The sequence below is a fragment of the Mus pahari genome, chromosome 14 (genome assembly GCF_900095145.1).
Source record: "Mus pahari chromosome 14, PAHARI_EIJ_v1.1, whole genome shotgun sequence".
NCBI classification, from domain to species: Eukaryota; Metazoa; Chordata; class Mammalia; order Rodentia; family Muridae; genus Mus; species Mus pahari.
In genome coordinates this window covers 50178152-50196432 of record NC_034603.1, presented here as the reverse complement: position 1 = coordinate 50196432, position 18281 = coordinate 50178152, and the positions used below count along the sequence as shown (strand labels likewise).

Here is an 18281-nt window from a genome sequence, read left to right as displayed (position 1 = left end):
GGGACAGATGTGCCTCATGCTCAGGCTGAGAACCTTAAAAATGAGGGACAGGATTGTCTCTGAAGTTTTCAGCAGAATCCTTGTAAAATGTTCCCCCGAGGATGCAGGACAGGGGAAGTTGGCAGAGAGATCAAATAAGGAGGGCTGTTGAGAGCTGGAGGACCCACCCAAGCCAGGGACAAATGACTCCCACCTGCCCCTGCTGCTCCTGCAGAGGAAGCCTGAGCCACAGCCTAAGGGGGCTGCTGATTATGGAGCAGGAGCTAGCAAGATGAGCTGTCGATGCTTGAGGACAAATTTCTTTTAATTTTGTTCTCTCGAAGTGAGAGTAGGGGTGGGTCCGCATGAGAGCAAGAGATTGGCTCAATAAGTAATGGTCCTGCTGGTTCCACTAAGACCCTGGCTGAGGGATGAGAGGAAAACCTCTGCACAGCTACTAATGCCAGGCCTAGCTGCCAGGGGACAGGGAAGGACCAGTTGCTTTTCCCACTTGCTCTCTCATGGGACTTGCAATGTGGAAAGGTTCTTAAGAGCCATCCCATAGGGAATGTGAATGCAGCCTCTGTGAAGCTTTAAGGACAGTCCATCTGGCAGTTCTCAGTGCAGCCTGGACAAGGACTAACAAACGCTGCTCCCCGGAGTTCTCTGCCCCACTTGTAGGCAGCATGGTAGGCTCCATGGTAGACCCTCATCTGCCCTAAGCAAATGTTCCCTGCTTATGTATCTTTGGAGAGAACCCCTTTGTAAGGAGAAGAGAAGGGGGTGGGGAAAGCCAAAAACCAGAGCAGTTGGCAAATGCAATTTGTAGGAGGCCATTGATTTGTACCAAGGTCTGGTACTGGCCCTATAGACCAAACCAATATGGAGTTACTTAGGTTAAACCAAGCTAATGAACTTTTGGATGCTGTCATGTAACAAACAGCCAGGTCTCTGTCAATTGTAACAGTGGAGTGGCAGTCACTGCTGGAAGGCCGTCCGTTTTGTGCCAGGCTGAAGAAGTCATACCAATAAAACTTGTAGCTTCTATTCCTACCATCACTTCCACTTTCTCTCCTGAAATTCCTTCTGACCATGTGCAGTGTGGTGTTCTTTAAACTAACTCTGCTTCTGGGGGCTACTCAGTTCTAGAATCCTGTATAGGAGACAAGAAAGATCTTTATGCTAAACTGTGGTAATGCTGACTTTGGATGAGTCAATCTTCACTTGGTCTCTATATCGAGTCCACTACTTCTGGTGGCTTGACATTCAGTGTCTTGACTTCTTGATGGTGTGGATGAGATACAGACCCACTGGAAAGGTATTTTTCTTTCTCCGCCATCTCTCTGCCGCTCTGTGTGTCTCTGTCTCTGTCTCTCTCATCTTGAAACAATCTCTTTTATTTCAGGCTGGTCTTGAACTCCTGATCCTCCTGCCTCACTCTCCAAGTACTCAGACTAGAGTCATATGCTACACACCTGACTTATGGGGCCTGGGGAACCACTGCAGACCTTTTATACATTTGCCAAGTGCTCTATCAACGGAGACAAAGCCTCAACCTGAAACTGTACTTTGAATGTTGATGTTTGCTCAGTTCAAAGACATGAACTGGGATATACTGTCAGGATGCTGGACAGAAGCCAATGTTCCCAGTTAACCATGAGATCATCAGGGGATACACAGCACTCTCCTCTGCATGGTGTACTGAGATGTAGCATTTGGTGGATTAAGTGCATTTTCATTTTATGATGCCTTCAACTTCTGATGGGTTTAACAGGACATAACCCCACTATAAATGGAGGAACGCCTGTGATGTAGTCACTTTCCTGGAAACACAATGCTTTTGACATGTGTATTTGGCAGCATCTGCTGGGAGGTAGTAGACATTGATGTGGTAGGAAGCAGGGAGTTTTGACTTTAAACTGTGTTCCAGTCCACTCTGCTTGCATGGGAATATGAATGATTCCATATTGATGATACTGAGGGGAAAGGGGTTCAGTGTGGCTAAGGACTGATGAGTTAGCTCAGTGGTTAAGGGTTGTGCTACTCTTTCAGAGAATCTGAGTTTCATCCCCAGCACCCATGTCGGGCAGCTCCCAACTACCCATAACTCCAGAGAACCCGATGCCTCTTTCCTAGCTTCCAAGGCTATCTCTATACATATGTGACACACAAGCACACACAAAAATAAATTAAAAAAAAAAACACATAAAAGGAAATAATGTGGCTGGAGTTGAATAGACTGTTCCACACCCCAGAGCAGAATTCAATGGCAAGGTAGATTCGAGACTGCTGGCAGGGATGACTGGCAGGCTCTGTAAGACTCATGAATGAGTTGCTATGTAACTGGCTCTGGCAGGATTCCAGGAATGCTATAAAGAGGGTGAAGGCTGGGGTCTCTTTGTGGGAGGGGAGATGGGCAGTTTCTCTCCAGGATCTTCCTCTCAGAGAAAGGTTGTAACATGAACCATGGACTGTGAGTTTCTAACGTTTAGTTCTTGATGGTGCAGGTTCTACATGGTGCCCACCCTTAGGCATCCTGTCCATCCTGGGCAGCCAGGGAACTCAGTCCTGTGCTGCTTCCTACCTCCCGGCCCTGTTCACAGACTGCTGAGCTGGGCTGGTTGGGCTGCAAGGCTTTCCTGCTTGCCACTTTGCTGCGAGCAGATGGATGGCTCACAGGCCCCATTTTTCTCCCGTAGCAGTGGGGAAAATGAATCTCGCCAAGTGTTGCCGACACCATCCTACCAGGTTGCACATCCATCGCAGACTGGGGCCACTGACAGAGCACAGGCCCATCCTTCAGCCCCACACTGAGGCCCAGGGGACAGACTGGTGAACATTTAGCATCTCTTCCTGCTGCTGTGGTCCTCCCCCCATCCCTGCTGACTGCCTCCATAGGCTGGGCTGACTATGATAGCTTTGCAAAGAGATCTTACAACACAGGATAGGTAAAGCTGGGTCTGGCAGAGTTGGAAGGATGACAGTGGTCTAGCCCTGCTCACTTCTATAAACAGCATAGTGAAGGGTGACATCCACTGACTTCTCGAAAGAAAGGCAATTCTGCAGAGGACAGTAGTCAGGGATCCTGACTTTGAATCCCTGATCCTTTATTCTACAAACCCTAGTGCTGTAGACCGGTCATTCCAGGCTCAGGGTCTTGGTTTCTTCCAGCACTGGAATGGATTCTTTCCATTGCTTATTCCAGACTAATGGTATGTGGGACATTTAAAGGCAGGCCACTAATGGTCCCATTTAGGAAGCACTTTACTGTGTCTAAGCTCGTATGGAAATGGCCACTGGTCAACATAACTTGGGGAAAAGGGGGGAAGTCAGCCCTGTTTAATAGATTGGGTAACTGTAATAGAGATTCAAAGCAGTGTGTAATCAATGGCAGGACCAAGATGCCGAAATCCCTTCTTCCTGCTTGGTGACACACCCCTAGCCCTTAGGGAACCTTCCAAAGAATACAACATTGAAACAGGGAGCTGGGGAATCTGGAGAGAAGCTCTTGGCCCTCATGACTCAGTTAATACTGGTGTAGCCTCGCTTCCAATCCACCCAAACCCTCAATCTTCCCTCACCTCATGACCAACTTCCTGAAACCCAATGGGATATTCTCCTTGGCCCACCCTGTGTTTACCAGTCTCTGCTGGCACACACTGGGCTGGGATAACAATCTAAAGGTCTTGGTCCTTGCTGGACTGGCTTGTATCCTGCTGCTGTGGCTCTGGCTTGCTCACTAAATTTAGTAGGCGAATCCTTGGCTGCTTCTACAACTCCTAGACTCCTTTGCCTCCGTTTATTTTCCCCTGTTGGGTGTGAGTCCTCCTTCCCCTGCTTGAATGTTATCCAGAGAAAAGTCTGAGCTTTTCTCATGCTTTTCCTATACACCTGTCCATCAGATTTATTCCTTTCTGAGCCGCATACATCCCTGGGAAGGGCTACAGGAGAAAAGGTTTAGCTACAGACCAGGTGTGGTGGCTTGTCCCTGTAATCCCAGCACTCTAGAAATGAGTCAAAAGGATGGAGAGTTTGAAACAGCTTGGATACACAGTGAGATCAAGGTCAGCCTCAGATACATAGAAAGATCCTGACTCAACAAAACAAGGAAGGCTATTTTTACAGGAGAAGACAGGTTTGATTAGGTTTGGCCCCCATAGGCTCATGTGTTTCAATGTTTGACCATAGGGGGTGGCATTATTAGGAAGTGTGGCCTTATGGGAGTAGGTGTGGCCTTGTTGGAGGAAGTGTATCACTGTGAGGGTGGGCTTTGAGGTCTCACATATAAGCTCAAGCTACATACAGCGTGGAAGACAGTCTCCTCCTGGCTGCCTGCAGAAGACAGTATCCTCTGAGCTGCCTTTGGATCAAGATGTAAGCCTCTCAGCTCCTCCAGCCCCAAGTCTGCTTGCATGCATGCTTTCTACTATGAGGATAACGGACTGAACCTCTGAAACTGTAAGCCAGCCCCAATGAAATGTTTGCCTTTGTAAGAGTTGTCTTGGTCATGGTGTCTCTTTACAGCAATAAAACCCGAAGTAAGGCACAGCTGTACAGGTTGTGAGTGGCTCTGAGATCGTCTCTCATTTGCTTGGAACTCACCAAGTAGGCTAGTCTGGCTGGCCAGTGAGCTCCAAGGATCTATCTCTCCTTCGTTCCACCATGCCCAGCCTTACTTTTATTCCACCCCCCCCCATGGGAATCGAAATCAGATCCTCATGACTGCTAACACTTTACCAACCATCTCCAAGTCTAGGATTCTTTAATGCCATCTACTGCCTCAATGACTACCCAGTGACAGGGCTGTAGGGGACCAGAACATCAAGTCCTCATGTGCCAGAGCAGTGAATTGAGGAGGCCTCCCAGCCTGCATAGGCCCCCACAAGAGGGGAATGAAGAGTGGGTGTTCCTTTGTCAGATAGGTGGCATACGTAGAGAGTCCCTCAGGGTCTCAGTATTGTACCCATATCCCGTTTTGTCTGGAGTGCATTGTGGGATAGTTAAGGCTAGAGGTTTGATTTTGTTTTGACTGTAACTTCTACTTCCAGCTGAGATGAGAGTGGGCTTCTTTACTTTTAAAGGGAGCCCCTCCTGGTGTGACTTGGGAGGGATCCCTGCTCAGTTTTGGAACTGAAGGAAAGGGAAAAAATGGCCTATGATAAGATTTAAATGCTGTCATTCCCCCCACACATACACCGGCAGTTGATCTTTGTGCAGTTTGGGCCTCCCTGAGAACGGAATGATGTCAGCAGGCAGACACCTTTTTCCCTCTGCACACCGTTTTGGGAGGTTGTGGACTTCGCAAAGCGCATCCCCTGGGCCTGCCTCCCTTCCAAGTATGTGAGCCCCTGCACGTGACCCCTCACTCCTGTATCACCTTCTCCTGCTTCCCCTACAACTGACCATCAGTGGTATTCTGGACTCACACTGGCAGTCCAGATTGGTGGCTGGCTGTCCTTGGTCTCAACATATCTCTAAAGCCACTTCATAGACCCAGAGCTACTGGGAAGATGATGGACTGCTGGGTGGAGGAACATGGGCCCCAAGACTTGCTGTGTTGTGCTCCTACTCAACCCAGAGAGGGGGAATGCTGGCTGGAGTTAGAGCTGATTCCATGGTCCTCTTCCTGAGGGGGGGTACATGTGTAAAGCAGGGCCTCTGTCCTAGACCCTCAACCCCAACCAACACAGTGTGGCCTTGTCCAGAGCACACACATGATGTGTCCCCTGAGACCCAGGCCCCAGGGCTTATGGAGGATGCAGCACGGAGTTAAGAAGGGCAGTGCCCACAGGGAGTTTCACTCCAGTGTGGGGGTGCGTGTCAAGTTTTGTCCACCAGTGTAGCTCTTATCTGATGGATCTTGTCACCTGGGATCTGAGGGCCTGAAAGAACAGGGTGGATCACAGTCCAATGCTGTGCACAATCTTACTTCAATTTAGTGTACCTTTTATACACAAATGTAACAAAGAGAGTAATGATCCAAGGAAGGCTGTTTGAGTTCAGAAAAAAACGTCATCAGAAAAAAGTGTAAACAAACGCCAGTAAGCACTTACTAAATATTACCAGAACAGCCCTTTCCCAGAACTCTCTCAGGACCAACCAATAAACACAATTGCCTGGCACGTACTATAGATTATATCTGGGAGAACAAGAAAGCAAGGCAGAAGGCCATATTCAGACTCTGGGTACACTGACCAGATTGGGTTCTATAGCTATGTTCGGACATCCAACAAGAATAAACGTGTCTTATAAATTGAATGTAAATGTTTAACAGAGGAGGCTTGAAATCACGTCCAAGAACAGTCCAGGGAACAAAATGCACCTGAGCAAAAGGCCCTCTGCTTTCTCTCCCTGGAGCCTCTCTCACGGACCCCCAAGGGCCTGTTCACCATGCATCCTTCTCTTGACCACATTCCAACAGTGGGGGCAGTAGAACATTAGTTAAATAGAAGGTCCAGGGGTGGCAGGGGTGGTGAAGGCCTGCTGGAGGATGAGTCCTGTGGAGGTCTTGGTGAAGGAGCCCAGAAAGGCCCCTGAGGTGCAACAGTGAGCAGAGGCGAAGTTACCATTTTTCCTAGCAGTTCCCAGGGCCCTGGAACAGTTCAGCAGAAACTGGGTTCAGTGGCCTAGTGTGGATCTGGAGGAGACATGCAGAAGACAGCTGCCTGAACTACCTCAGGGACCTTGAAGCCTGGTATATAGCCCTGTGTACATCCATGGCTAGGAATCACATCCCACCCAGGGGAAAGGGTTTGTGGGTTAAGATAGATACTCCCTGGTCATGCCCTGTTTGGGGGGGGGGGAACAAAACAAAACAAAACCTACACCCACCCTGATCCAGATCTTTTAGTTCCTGATGTCACTCATCTCTTTTACCACAGCTGCCATAGCTGCAGAAACCCCCCCTCCCAGAAAGGCCCCTTCAAGAGGACTAAGATGCAGCTTTGGGAAAGGAGGACACAAGGATGGCGTTAGAAGAGCTGGCAGCCAGCCACCAGACTGTGTCCTCACCAGCCTGTGAACACAGCCCAGAGAAAAACGGAAAGGGTGAAGCTGCCCGGCTCGGGCCTGGCCCGATCTGCTCCTCACCCCGCAGATAGGCATCGGTGCCCTTAGAGCCCATGCCAGGCTGGGAAGGGGAAGGGAACCGAGTGTGGTCCTGCATGGCAAAGAGCAGCTGGCCCATTGTATCAGAGAGCCTGGCTCTAAGTATCCCAGGCCTGGCCTTTCTGAGCAGTCTGTTCCCTGTGATAGAATCTGGGCTAGGGAGACTGACAGACTGTCCCTGCTCTGAATTTGGCTCCTCATCTTAGAGGAATCCCAGGGATTGAGGAGCTCAGGGCAGGGTATATCTTGAGGAATGCTTAAAGTAGACAATGTTACACCAGCTCACAGGCACCCTCTTTTGAGTTGCCTAAGCTCACATACACATGCACACGCACGCACGCACGCACGCATGCACGCACGCACGCACGCACACACGCAAGCCATACCCCAACTTCTCCGTAGTAAAGTAAAATACCAGTTTCTCTCTTTTAGAGCCTTCCAAAGTCTTCTGGGAACTTTTCAAGTTCCCTGAGAAGATGACTCAGGTCAAAAAGGAAGATCTGTCTCTAAATGCCAAGAAAAAAAAAAAAAAATCAGCATCATTAGGTAGACACTGAGACCAGACCTCCGTGTCCCCTCGCTTTAGGGATGCATCTTTCTTTGAAAGATCATGAAATGATTGTTGGCACTTACTGAGGTGCTCTGGAGGCTTAGCCAATCTCTGTTATCTGGGCACAATGAGTGACTCATTTAATTCTCCCGAGAACCCTCCGGGATGGGCATTTTATTCATGGCCGGGGAACCAAAGCTCTGAGAAGAATCAGCCCTTCTCGTGGTCCAGTGAATTAAGATGTACCACCTGGCAGCCTTTGCTTCTGCCAGCCTCACTGGGGCTCCCTCCACAATCTTTTCTGACAGTTGTGCAAAGGACAACCTGGCACCCTGAAGGAGGGCTTCTGTCCCCAGGTTCCACCTCACCAGGCACCAGCCCTGAGTGAATCGTTTCATTAGAGTTAATAACACAACCCCTTTAACTGCAATGTTTCCAAATAGAGGGCCCTCCAGTCACTTTAATGAACAGATAAGAATCTTTGTAATTAACTCAGTGATGGCTTGCATGAGAATGGCAGTCTTCTGAATGCTGCGAGAGCTTTTATTTACTGCTGTAAGTATGGGTTGTTCGCTTGGCCCACCCCCCTGCCTTCCACAAGCTCAGCACTCACTGGGACTCCTGAAGGTTATTTATGCAGATGGGCTACATACAGTTCCTGCCCAAAGGAGCATACTGGAGCTTCAAGGGCTGCCCGATTCTACTGACCTCCTCCATTAGACCCAAGCTTGTACCTCTCACCTGTGACCCGCGTCTTCTCAACCGCAGCTCAGAGGTGATAAAATGGGGGAGCAGCCACCGCTTCTTAGTACTGCATAAGTGCTGCGTTCAAGGAGGCTCCAGATGCCCCTATGCACACAGGCAATTAGGACATGTGTATAACGGTGGATGTGAAGAGTATACTGGAGTATGTGAGTTGCATGCTTGAGTGGAGCCTGATAGGAGGCTTGTATGCACATGTGTTAAAGATGTGCACATGTTTCATACAGTCATTTCTGAAAGGAGAGAATCTTGGGCACCATAGAAGGTTCTGGAAACTCAGGGAGTTGCCAGATCCTCAAGGGTCCTCCCTAAGGTGATGGAAGCAGTCACTGGGGTAAGTGAGATGGGACTCTTCTTCCTGCTGAGCTGTGCAGGGAGATCTGAGGATGGAGATCCCTGGCACAGCTGCCTTTGCATACCCCACTTGAGTACCCCATGTTCCTGTAAGTAAGCTCTTCGGTCCACCAAGCAGGATGGGGATGGAATGGATTCCCATGCCTGTCAATGGCTCCCTGTTTAGGGTGATCAGACTCCTTTGTTCATATCCCCCCCACTCCCCGCTGGAAAGTCACACAGCATACAAGAGTACACAGGAGTGTGGGCACATGTGCACGCATGGAACGTGTGTGCTCTTGAGGAGTGGGTGTGTACTTGTGTGTGCACCGTTTGTGTATCTGCAACTTTGGCAGGAGCACTGCACCTGTGCTCTGCTGGCTGGCCCCTCATGTCTGGGGCTTCTATCAAAGGCTACTGTTTCATCACCTGTCTGGACCAGTGGCTTCAGAGTGGATTTTTCTTCAGAGGTCACTGAGAAGCAGGCATTGTTGAAGATTTCCTAAAGGCATCACATTGCTGGAATGTTCTTTCTTCAGCCCCTGGTGGGAGATACAGTCCCTGCAGAGATTAGCTGAGTCTCAGCCTCACCCACCCTATAGCCAGCTTCCCACAGGGGGAACCTGGATCTGAACCTGAAGAGTATGGAAAAGATACAGCGTCACTAGTGTGCAGGTGTGTGTCTGTGCAGGCAGAGGAAGGGGAATGGCATTCCAGATTCCTGTCAGTTCTGAGCAATGGCATCATCTTCCCACCTCTGACTTCTGGAGAGTGAAGTTGTGCCCGGGATGGGGTGGGAGTGGGGCTGGCAAATATCCAGGAGGAGCAGAAACAGAAAGTATAGAGGAAGCCCTAGCCACCCTCACACCCCCATCTTTTACTTTCTAGGTTACCTCTGATGGGTGGGATGTCTGGTGGAGTCTTTCAGGGCAGGCAATGAGCTGTCTGGCTCCTCTTACTGAGGAGTGGAAAGGTCCCGGGTCTCCCTCACTCTCTTTTCTCTGTCCTGTCACCATCCCCTCCAGCTGGCAGGCCCTTCCTTATGGAAGTTACCGCAGAGACCCTGCTCCAGCCAACTCAGAGGAAGCCCATGGAGAACAAGGCAGTGCCTGCCCAGACAACCCTCAAGAGGCCATCCTGTCTCTCAGAGGTGGGCCAGAGACTGGGATGCCCGGGATAGTTAGTCACACCCCTGACCCACTTCAGGTCTCCTCCAAATGGGTCCTTTATCCAGCACCTTCTTCCACTGGTTCTTCCTTCAGGCTGGGAACCAAGAAGGGATGGGCCACAACCTTCTTGTAGACTCTAGAGTGACATTTTAGCCTTCTGTAGACCCCCCCACCAATGCTGTCTCCCACTCTGCTGCATGCTGCCCTTGTGGATTAACTGCCTGCTCTCTGCCTTCGCCCTGATTGTGGAGTATGCACAACCATCCCTATGCACCTCTTTGGATTCTCTGAGGACATTTCCTTCGGATGGAGAAAAGGATGCAGGGCTGGGTGGGACTTGGGCTTCAAACCTTGGAACCTGAGGACCACCAAAGGCACTGAAGGGACATCTGAGCCTGGGATTTCAGAGAAAGCTCTTGTCTCTTTGCACATGTGAGTAGCACAAGGCTCATAGCCACACACACACACACACACACACACACACACACACCAATGAAGTAAGGACTCCTATCACACCCATGGACTTCTGACTGGTGCTCTGTCCACTGCCACAATGACTGAGTTCACAGTCTCTACCCAGGAGGCCAGTGATGTAAGTTCTCTGGGCCTGTTAGGTCATCTCTAAGATGGGTATAACTGGACGTAGCTGACCTGGCAACTGGGACATTAATGAAATTACAGCTCTAATGCACTGAGTAGGTAGTAAACCCCCACCAAGTGTTACTAACAATTTCTTAACCTCGTTTCTCCTGTGCTTGCACTGTATGGGAGATGGGACAGGGTAGCACTCTCTGCCCTACTGAGGCAGGGGTGGGAGTCCTCAGGGATGCCCTCAACTTCAACCTTCCAGGTTCTGCCTTATCCCAGTGCCCCAGGGAAAGGGCAAGCACAGGCTCATTCTCAGTTGCTTGCTGGCATCTGTGCTGTGCCATCAGGCTCCCCAAAGGGGGCACCTGCTTAGGAAAGCCCCTGGGGGACTCTGCTGTGATGGCTGTGTGGTTGCTGGGTAAGACAGCCAGCTGAGGAGAGTCCCAGGGGAGAGGGATATGTGTCCCTCAGACGATGGTTCCAAATACTTTTCTACTTATGCTTCAGGTGAGGTCCTGCAGCCTTTCCCCCATTCCCCCCATCCCGCTCCTCGAGTCCTTATCCATCTTTCCCTCACAACTCCCCCACCTCTCCATCACAATCCTCTCCAGCTTTATCTACAATACCTGCTGGTGTCAGTTGCCTTGGGGCAGGAAGGAGGAGCTTCGAAGTACTCACTAGATCACATCTAAGTTGGAGACCTTGAGCAAATGCCTTCCCCTTCCTGAGTCTGTTGTCCTGTGATGAAGGAGTAGGGACCTGTACTCCTCTATGTTTTTGGTAGAGATATGAGTGTTGGACCTCTGGGGCCACTTAAGGCAGGCCAGTCGATAACATCTGGTAGATAGTTATTCTTTCACAAATGGGAAGATGGGGGACCAGAGGTGGTGATACATTAGCTGAAGTGCACAGCCCAAGCACGGCGGGGAGATAGGAGCCCCTGCTATACAAACTGCCTTGGGAAGTTTGTTTATTGTGTTTGGGAGTCTCCACATTTGGCTTGTAGACCTTGCCTAAGTGATCATTGTCTAAAGGGGAGTCCATGCTTAGTGTTTAGTTAATACCCAACTGGAGACAGGCGTGATCCATTGCTAGGACAGGGGCTGGAATGGGGAACTCTGGAGCCTGTTGTTGGGAAGAGCCCAACTGAGTGTGTTCTCCACCTTGCCTACCTGCGCTAGCTGCCTGAGAAATCACATTTTGCTAGTGAACCGATTCCCGGGCCCAGTTCCTCAACATCCTGTAAGTATCCCTCTGTCAATAGCTATTCTGTACAAGGTGTCGCCATTCATTTTAGGAGTTGAAGACAACTTTTTATAAAAAGAGTTCAGTGCCTGGGTTGTTTCAGAGCAGCTGTTAACTTAAGATCCTCACCTCAATCCTGTCAAATCTGCTCCGGCTTGAATTCCTCCAGGGTCATGCAAAGCGGTTTCTAGTGATTGCTTCTGAGCTCCCGAATGTGGACAGTGTGAGGGATGTGGAGAAAGGGTCACCAATTACAGGACAGGATGGCAGACACAGCTGTGGGCCCGGGTCCAAAGCCTGCCGCGTTGATTTGGCCCTCTTTGCCTCCACTATGGACCCTAGCGTCTTGGCTGGCAATCATGAGAGCAAAGACCATTCTAACAGTGTCTGACTTGCTCCTGCAGCATCCTCAGCCCTGGGGAATTGTGGGAATGAGGGCTCTACAAGGAAGCGACTGCTCATTCTCCTCCCCAGTGTCTCTACATGGGAGGAAGCAGTTGGCAAGTCCCGATTCTGCACACTGCTGTATGCACCAACTCTATTCTCTTTGCCCAACCCCGGGCTATATTCTATCTGCTGCAACATCTGCCTCATGATCTGGTCACCGTCATCCTTCCTTCACCGGGACAGAGAAAAAAAAAATCTAAACCTCATGTTGGATCCTGATGCCCAAACCCACGGGACTCTGCAGCACTCCTCTGTGCCCCACCCCCAAGCCTTTTCATAGGACCTTGTTTCTTTCTTGCCAATGACTTACGGCCAGCAGGAGCCGGGGCATGGCTACAGTGCTGAGTGGCAGCCTGGGTCTCCATACTGACCACGGACCGTCTTTTTATCCTCTGCCTTCCCTTTCCCCTTGATGGACCCAAGGCAAAACTCTACAGCCGTTCCAGGTGGCCGTAGGTGCTAACCTGGTGCCTTTGAGGACTGGTCCACGCTGCAGCCCAGACTCCTGGCAGAACCCAGCACACAGTAGGACACTAGTGTGTTAAATACATTTAACACTAGTGACTTTTCACCCACCACTGTGGAATATTCTGAAGATGCTGTGTCTCCCTCACCATTCTGAGAGCTTCAAGAGGATGTCTGGGGCACCCGTGACGTCCTACACTGATAAACATGGTACAGGACATGCCAGACTGTTACACGGATGCTACCAGCTACCCAGGAGGCCGAGGTAGAAGGCTTACAAGTTCAAGGCCTACTCAGGTCACAGGGTGAGTTCAAGGTCATCCTGGGTCGCTTAGCTCTTAGTGAGGACCCTGCCTCAAGCAAACAAATTGGAAGGATGAGTTAGTGGCTCAGCGGCAGAGGGCTTGCCTACTACATGCAAAGTCCTTGGTTCAGTTCCCAGTACCAGAAAAATCAATCAAGCCCAGGATGATGAACTATCACTGAGTCTGCATTTGAACTTTAATCTAGTCAGCAAACATTTGCTGATCCCTTACCAATTCCAGGCACCATCTTAGGCACAAAGGGTTAAGAAAAATGATGGAGACTCCCATAGTTCTCAGCCTGTGGGTGGCGAGCCCTCTGGGGGTCGCATATCGGAGATCCTGAGTGTCAGATACATCAACATTATGAGTCCTAACAGTAGCAAGCTTACAGTTATGAAATATCAACAAAAATAATTTTATGGCTGGGGGTCACCGCAACATGAGGAACTATATTAAAAGGGTCGCATTAGGAAGGTTGAGAACCTCTGCTCTATAAGGATCCTGCATGAGCTGGGTACAACAAGTGCTTATGCTCTGGTTTCTGAACAGGAAGCCTGACCTGAGCCCAGGTCCCACCCCATGCTCAGCTTTTGGGGTGGCTCTCTCTATCCACTGAGCTGTTATCAAATACAGGGTGTGCTACTGGAATGTCAGTTTCCCCCATTCAGATTCCTGCCTTCTTGAGAAGTTAAGATTCTGGTCTCACTCATTGAGACTCTCTGAGCTTGTGGTCTCTGTTAGGTGCAGAGACGACCATGTGAATAGACAGAGCCTTGCTCAAGCCTACAGTGATTGTGGGACAGAGCCATGCAAGTCAGCTGGCTGTGAACATTTTTTACAACAAAAGTGTTCTGATAGTTACGGCAACCTCAGTCTGCTTCTACAGGTCTTTCCCCTTTCACGATAGCTACTATAGTCCTGTGTACGGTCTAGGCTAGCTACCCTAGCAGCATCTTCTGAGTTTCCCTGCTTGCTACCTATGCTATGTGGTCTCTCAGGAGCCTGGGAGACCTTGTGCGTGTTCCCAAGCTCAGAGAAGTTCTTCCCATTCAAAGTCAGAGCCACATCCAACAGGGCTTTCCCACCTGATCTACAGGTAAGAACAGATATGCTCCCGCAATACTGGATGCAAGTAAAGACTTCCACCACGCAGGCAGAGGAAATAGACGTTCTGGTGGGCGTTCGAAGTCCAGCATAGCTCTTTCCTGTCCCTTTCCCCCCAGAAAACCTCTTTCCTGAGCCAGTCTCAAGGCCAGCTCCTTCCTCTTGTGTTGGTCGCTGAAGACTCCTAGAGAAGACCCCAATTTGAAGGCCACCTTTACATGGTACCCATATGTCTTAAGAGACACACTGTGTTGGGAAGAGGACGCCAGCCCTCAGGTAGCCCAGGTTGCCCCATGGTGTCCTGTGGTGAGCATACAAGGAGGAGACAGAGCCAGCCTCTGTGTACTGTCTGTTTGCAGGGAGCTGCTGTCCCCAACCCAGGCCAATGCCTTCCATTTATTTATGAAAAACTGACACAGTGGTGGGTAGAACCCAAGAGGTGTGGCTGGGTAAATGGGCAAGGCGCTTGAGAGCAGTAGTTTCCTTCCGCCTTCACCCACCCCATGGGCCCTTGCAATACACCCAGCCGGACCCCTCCATCTCAGGGACGCTGGCTGTGGTTGCCTGCCCTGTGGTGTGGAGGGTAGCAGGAGTGAGCAGAGCCCAGGCTAAGGCGCAGTAGTGTTGATCTTGCTGTGGGGACAGGCTGCACGTCACCTGCGATTGCTGTGTGGGTGGAGTTTGGCCAGAGAAATAGAAAAGCCCCTCTTACTTGAGCCCTCCCCCAAGTCTAAGGAGCCGTGGAAGCCACAGGAAAAGTGCCTATTTCACACTGGACCCTCTGCAGTCAGCTCCACACTTGGGAGACACCCAGAAACCAGCAGATATCACAACTGTTCCCCAACACTCAAATGTTCTGTCTGTAGCAAGATTCTTGGCACGGCGGGCAGCCGCCACTTCCCACCCTGCAGGACAGAAATCCCTGAATATTTGTGTAAGAAGTCTTTGTGCAACCTGTGACACAAGACCCCACTAGGGTCCCCTGCACAGGGGGCACCATTGGGGACATGGGAGGCATAGCAGGGCACAGTGTGGGCCCACCTGGTCCCAAGTTTGGCCATGGTGACACAACCTTGGGGCAGTGGACGGATGTCTAAGATGGAATGAGGTTTGGAAAGGGTGAACGGGGCTTAACTGTCTCCCTGCTTCACGCTGGGTTTAGATGGAGCCTTCCACCTGCAAGGGGCAGAAGGTCAAAGTGGGTCTGGCCACAACCAGCCAGACTGAAGCTGCAGTGGCAGGCTATAAAATCCATTCAGCTGCTCCGAGTCCCTGTGAGCTGGGTGGGTCCTGGCTGAGCCCCAATCAGAGGCCACCACTTGTGTAGGGATATCCCCTTCCCCTCCAAGTCACCACTATGCAATGTCTTTGATTCTGCGCATGTAATTGTGCAGGTCTGGAGGTGGAGTGGGCCGTGTGGTTCCAGCCACATCTGGACAACCCCAACCCAGGTCCTCTTCGTCCTCCTCCTCTTCGCCAGCAGGCACTGAGTCATAAGCCAGCTCCTCCGTGGGCAGAGTGGTAAAGGTCGTGAACTTGACCCTCTTGCGTTTAGAAGTGGGCGAGCTAGCAGGGTCCTCCGTCTGGTCCCTGGCCGAGCCCCCAGAGGAGCCATCCCCACGGCCGTGCACCTGGCTCTGGACGCTGGTCTGCGAACTGCCGCTGCTGTGGTGATCAGCGTGGCAGCAGGCAGGCACAGTTTCCAGCGCGCTCCCTGCAGGCGGCGACAGCTCACCTTGTACCCGCAGTGGCTGCCCGTTGCCCAGGAACACCCAATGGTGAGAATGGTCCATACTGGTCTGGCCCTCGGGTGGGATGCGCTTGTGCCGGTATCGCAGCACGAACACGATGCAGTTGATGAGGAAGACAAGGATGGCAAGGCAGAAGACGCCCAGTAGGGCGTACATACCAATCTCTAGGTCCGTCAGCCCCCGCGGCATCTGCAAGAAGCCGGTGGGCAACGGCAAGTAGTCCTCTGTGGGTGGCACCGGGCCGGCAGTGCCTAATCCAGGGACCTCACCAGCGGGAATGGCAGTGCCCGGTGGACCAGCTCCCCGGGCTTCGTCCTCACCCCCACCAGGCCCGGGTTGGCTGGGCCCTGGGTAGTCGTATGTGGGATCCTCCTCGTCCCGCCCAAAGTGTACCCGCAGGCTCACAGGAGTAGTAGCCAGCACACTCTTGCGCTTGGTTTTCTGACAGCTCTCGGAGATGGTGAGTTCCGCACGCAGCAGATCTCCTGCCCCCTCTGCCTCGGCCACCACCAGTGGGAAAGCCTTGTCCTGGGTCACAGTGGCCACCCGCTCATCCAGGCTGCTCACCAAAAGCCCGTAGTCCCGGGAACTGTACAGTGAGAGTGGGGCTGTGGTTCCGTCACTGTAGGAGAGCCACAGACTCAGCAGGGCTTCCTGAAAGAAGGGAGGGGAAGGCAAGAGAGGAGACAGGAGTCATGGCGGGTCTTACCCTTCTCTGATAAATACCAGCTCTGCTTGGCTCAGTACCAAGACCTTCTGCCCCCTCTTGGAAATGCTAGGTGCTAGCTGAGACTCAGGACCATCTCTGAAGTATAATGTGAGGCCCCTTGCACTGTGGGGAGGGGAACAGAGAATAGGGTTTCAAGGTCTTACCTGCCACCCTGAAGATCCCCCTCTCCTCTTGACCTCCCCTTTGGGGTTTACCTCATCAGCTACAGAGGTAACCCCACGTCTCTCTGTCTCACCCTTGGCTAATAAAGCCCGGGTTTGGGGAAGAGGGACCTGGTTCAAAGAGTAGGAGACAAGGGACCCCAATGACCTGACACCATCCACCATCTTTCCACCTCTGTCCTACAGCTAATACCTATACTACGTAAGTGGAGTTCCAGGGATGAGTTTGGAGGATGTGGAGGAGAGAGCCCTCTGAGAAACCAGGAGAGGACCCTTAACAGGGAGACTGGGGCTCCCCACTCTCCCCTGTAAAGGACTAGGTGATAAGGTACAAAGTTCCTTGTATATCTAAAGGCCTAGTCTTTAGGTTGACAGCCCAGGGTGGGATGGAGTCTCCGGGTCTCATTCCATATCTGACAGGCTGGTGTGTGTGGGGGAGAGGTTTCCGGGAGTCAGTTACCTGCTTGACAAGGCTGAGGGTGGGCTGTGCAGCTGTGGTGGCCAGGATGGTGTGGCTGCTCCCAGGGCTGGGTCGCAGGGACAAGGTGAGACTGGCCACCACCTGGGCCTGCAGCTGTGTGATACTGACCTTCTCCTCTGTCACTGTCAGCAACGTCTCCCCCAACACAGCCTCAGTCAGGGGCGATACCACCTAAGACAGAACAGGCGGTGGGAGGTGGCTGGTAAGGAGCTGCCTGGCTCAGGGTCCCCACCCGAGGAGGATCACCCAGCACCGATGGGCAGGAGTGCATAGGACTCCTGGCTCTCACACACAGGCCTGTATGTGGGGGCAATGGAAAGTCAAGGGCTCCCGGGGACCAGGCAGAAGTGCAGCCACAGATGAGAGGAGTGAACAGCGAATAGGAACTGGTGTGAGCTGCAGGATCAGTTGTTTTTCTAAACAAAAATACATCTGTAGGCTGTGGTCATCTATGAGCTTAGAGATGGCTGATCTCTAATTGGTCATCCCACTGTCATAGAGGAAGGCTAGAACTTCATTCTTAGACCACAGTAGGTTTCTTCTTGAAACTCAGCAGCACCATTTGTCTCTCCACAGCTGTGGTCCCAGATCCTGTTCTGACTCGCCACCCCCACCCCCAGGACAGCTATGAAGGCTGATGAGGCACGGATGAGAATTCCACCAAGACGTGATATGAGCTTGCCCTTTCAGAAGTGAGGGTCCTGGATACACCTTGCATTCTCTACCTGCAGGTAACCCAGGTTCCCAGGTCTACCGTTTTGTACCTAGATAGAGCCCTTTCCTACCTTGAAGGGAGTGGTGCCTGGCTCCAGTCCTGCCAGTGTGTTGCTGTCCACCAGGTGGGCCACTCGTGGGTCACCCACCCGCATGAAGTCACTAACCAGGTCAGTGACCTCCACCAGCCAATCGGGGCCCAACATGGTGACCACCTGGTCGGTGCCCTCAGATGACGTCGTGTGGAACTGGGTGAAGACCTGCAGGGTGGCATGCTGGTATTGCAGGGTACAGCCTCGATTGGCACTCTGTCTTCGTTCCTCTTCCTCTTCCTCCTCATCTTCGCTCTCTCGAGCTGACCTGGGGTATGCCAAATCAGGGCTAGGAGAT

General features: G+C 51.6%; 1 protein-coding gene across 1 annotated transcript in view; it reads right to left on the bottom strand.

The window, feature by feature from the left end:
• Positions 1–14364: 14364 nt before the first annotated feature.
• Positions 14365–18281, bottom strand: part of Tmem132e (transmembrane protein 132E) — a 37770-nt gene continuing 33853 nt past the window's right edge. The window contains exons 8-10 of the mRNA XM_029546131.1: positions 17963–18251; positions 17157–17348; positions 14365–16459 (exon numbers count right to left, since the gene is read on the bottom strand). Of these exons, the coding sequence (XP_029401991.1) occupies positions 15410–16459; positions 17157–17348; positions 17963–18251 (1531 nt within the window). The 3' untranslated portion in view covers positions 14365–15409. The remainder of the gene's footprint in view (positions 16460–17156; positions 17349–17962; positions 18252–18281) is intronic.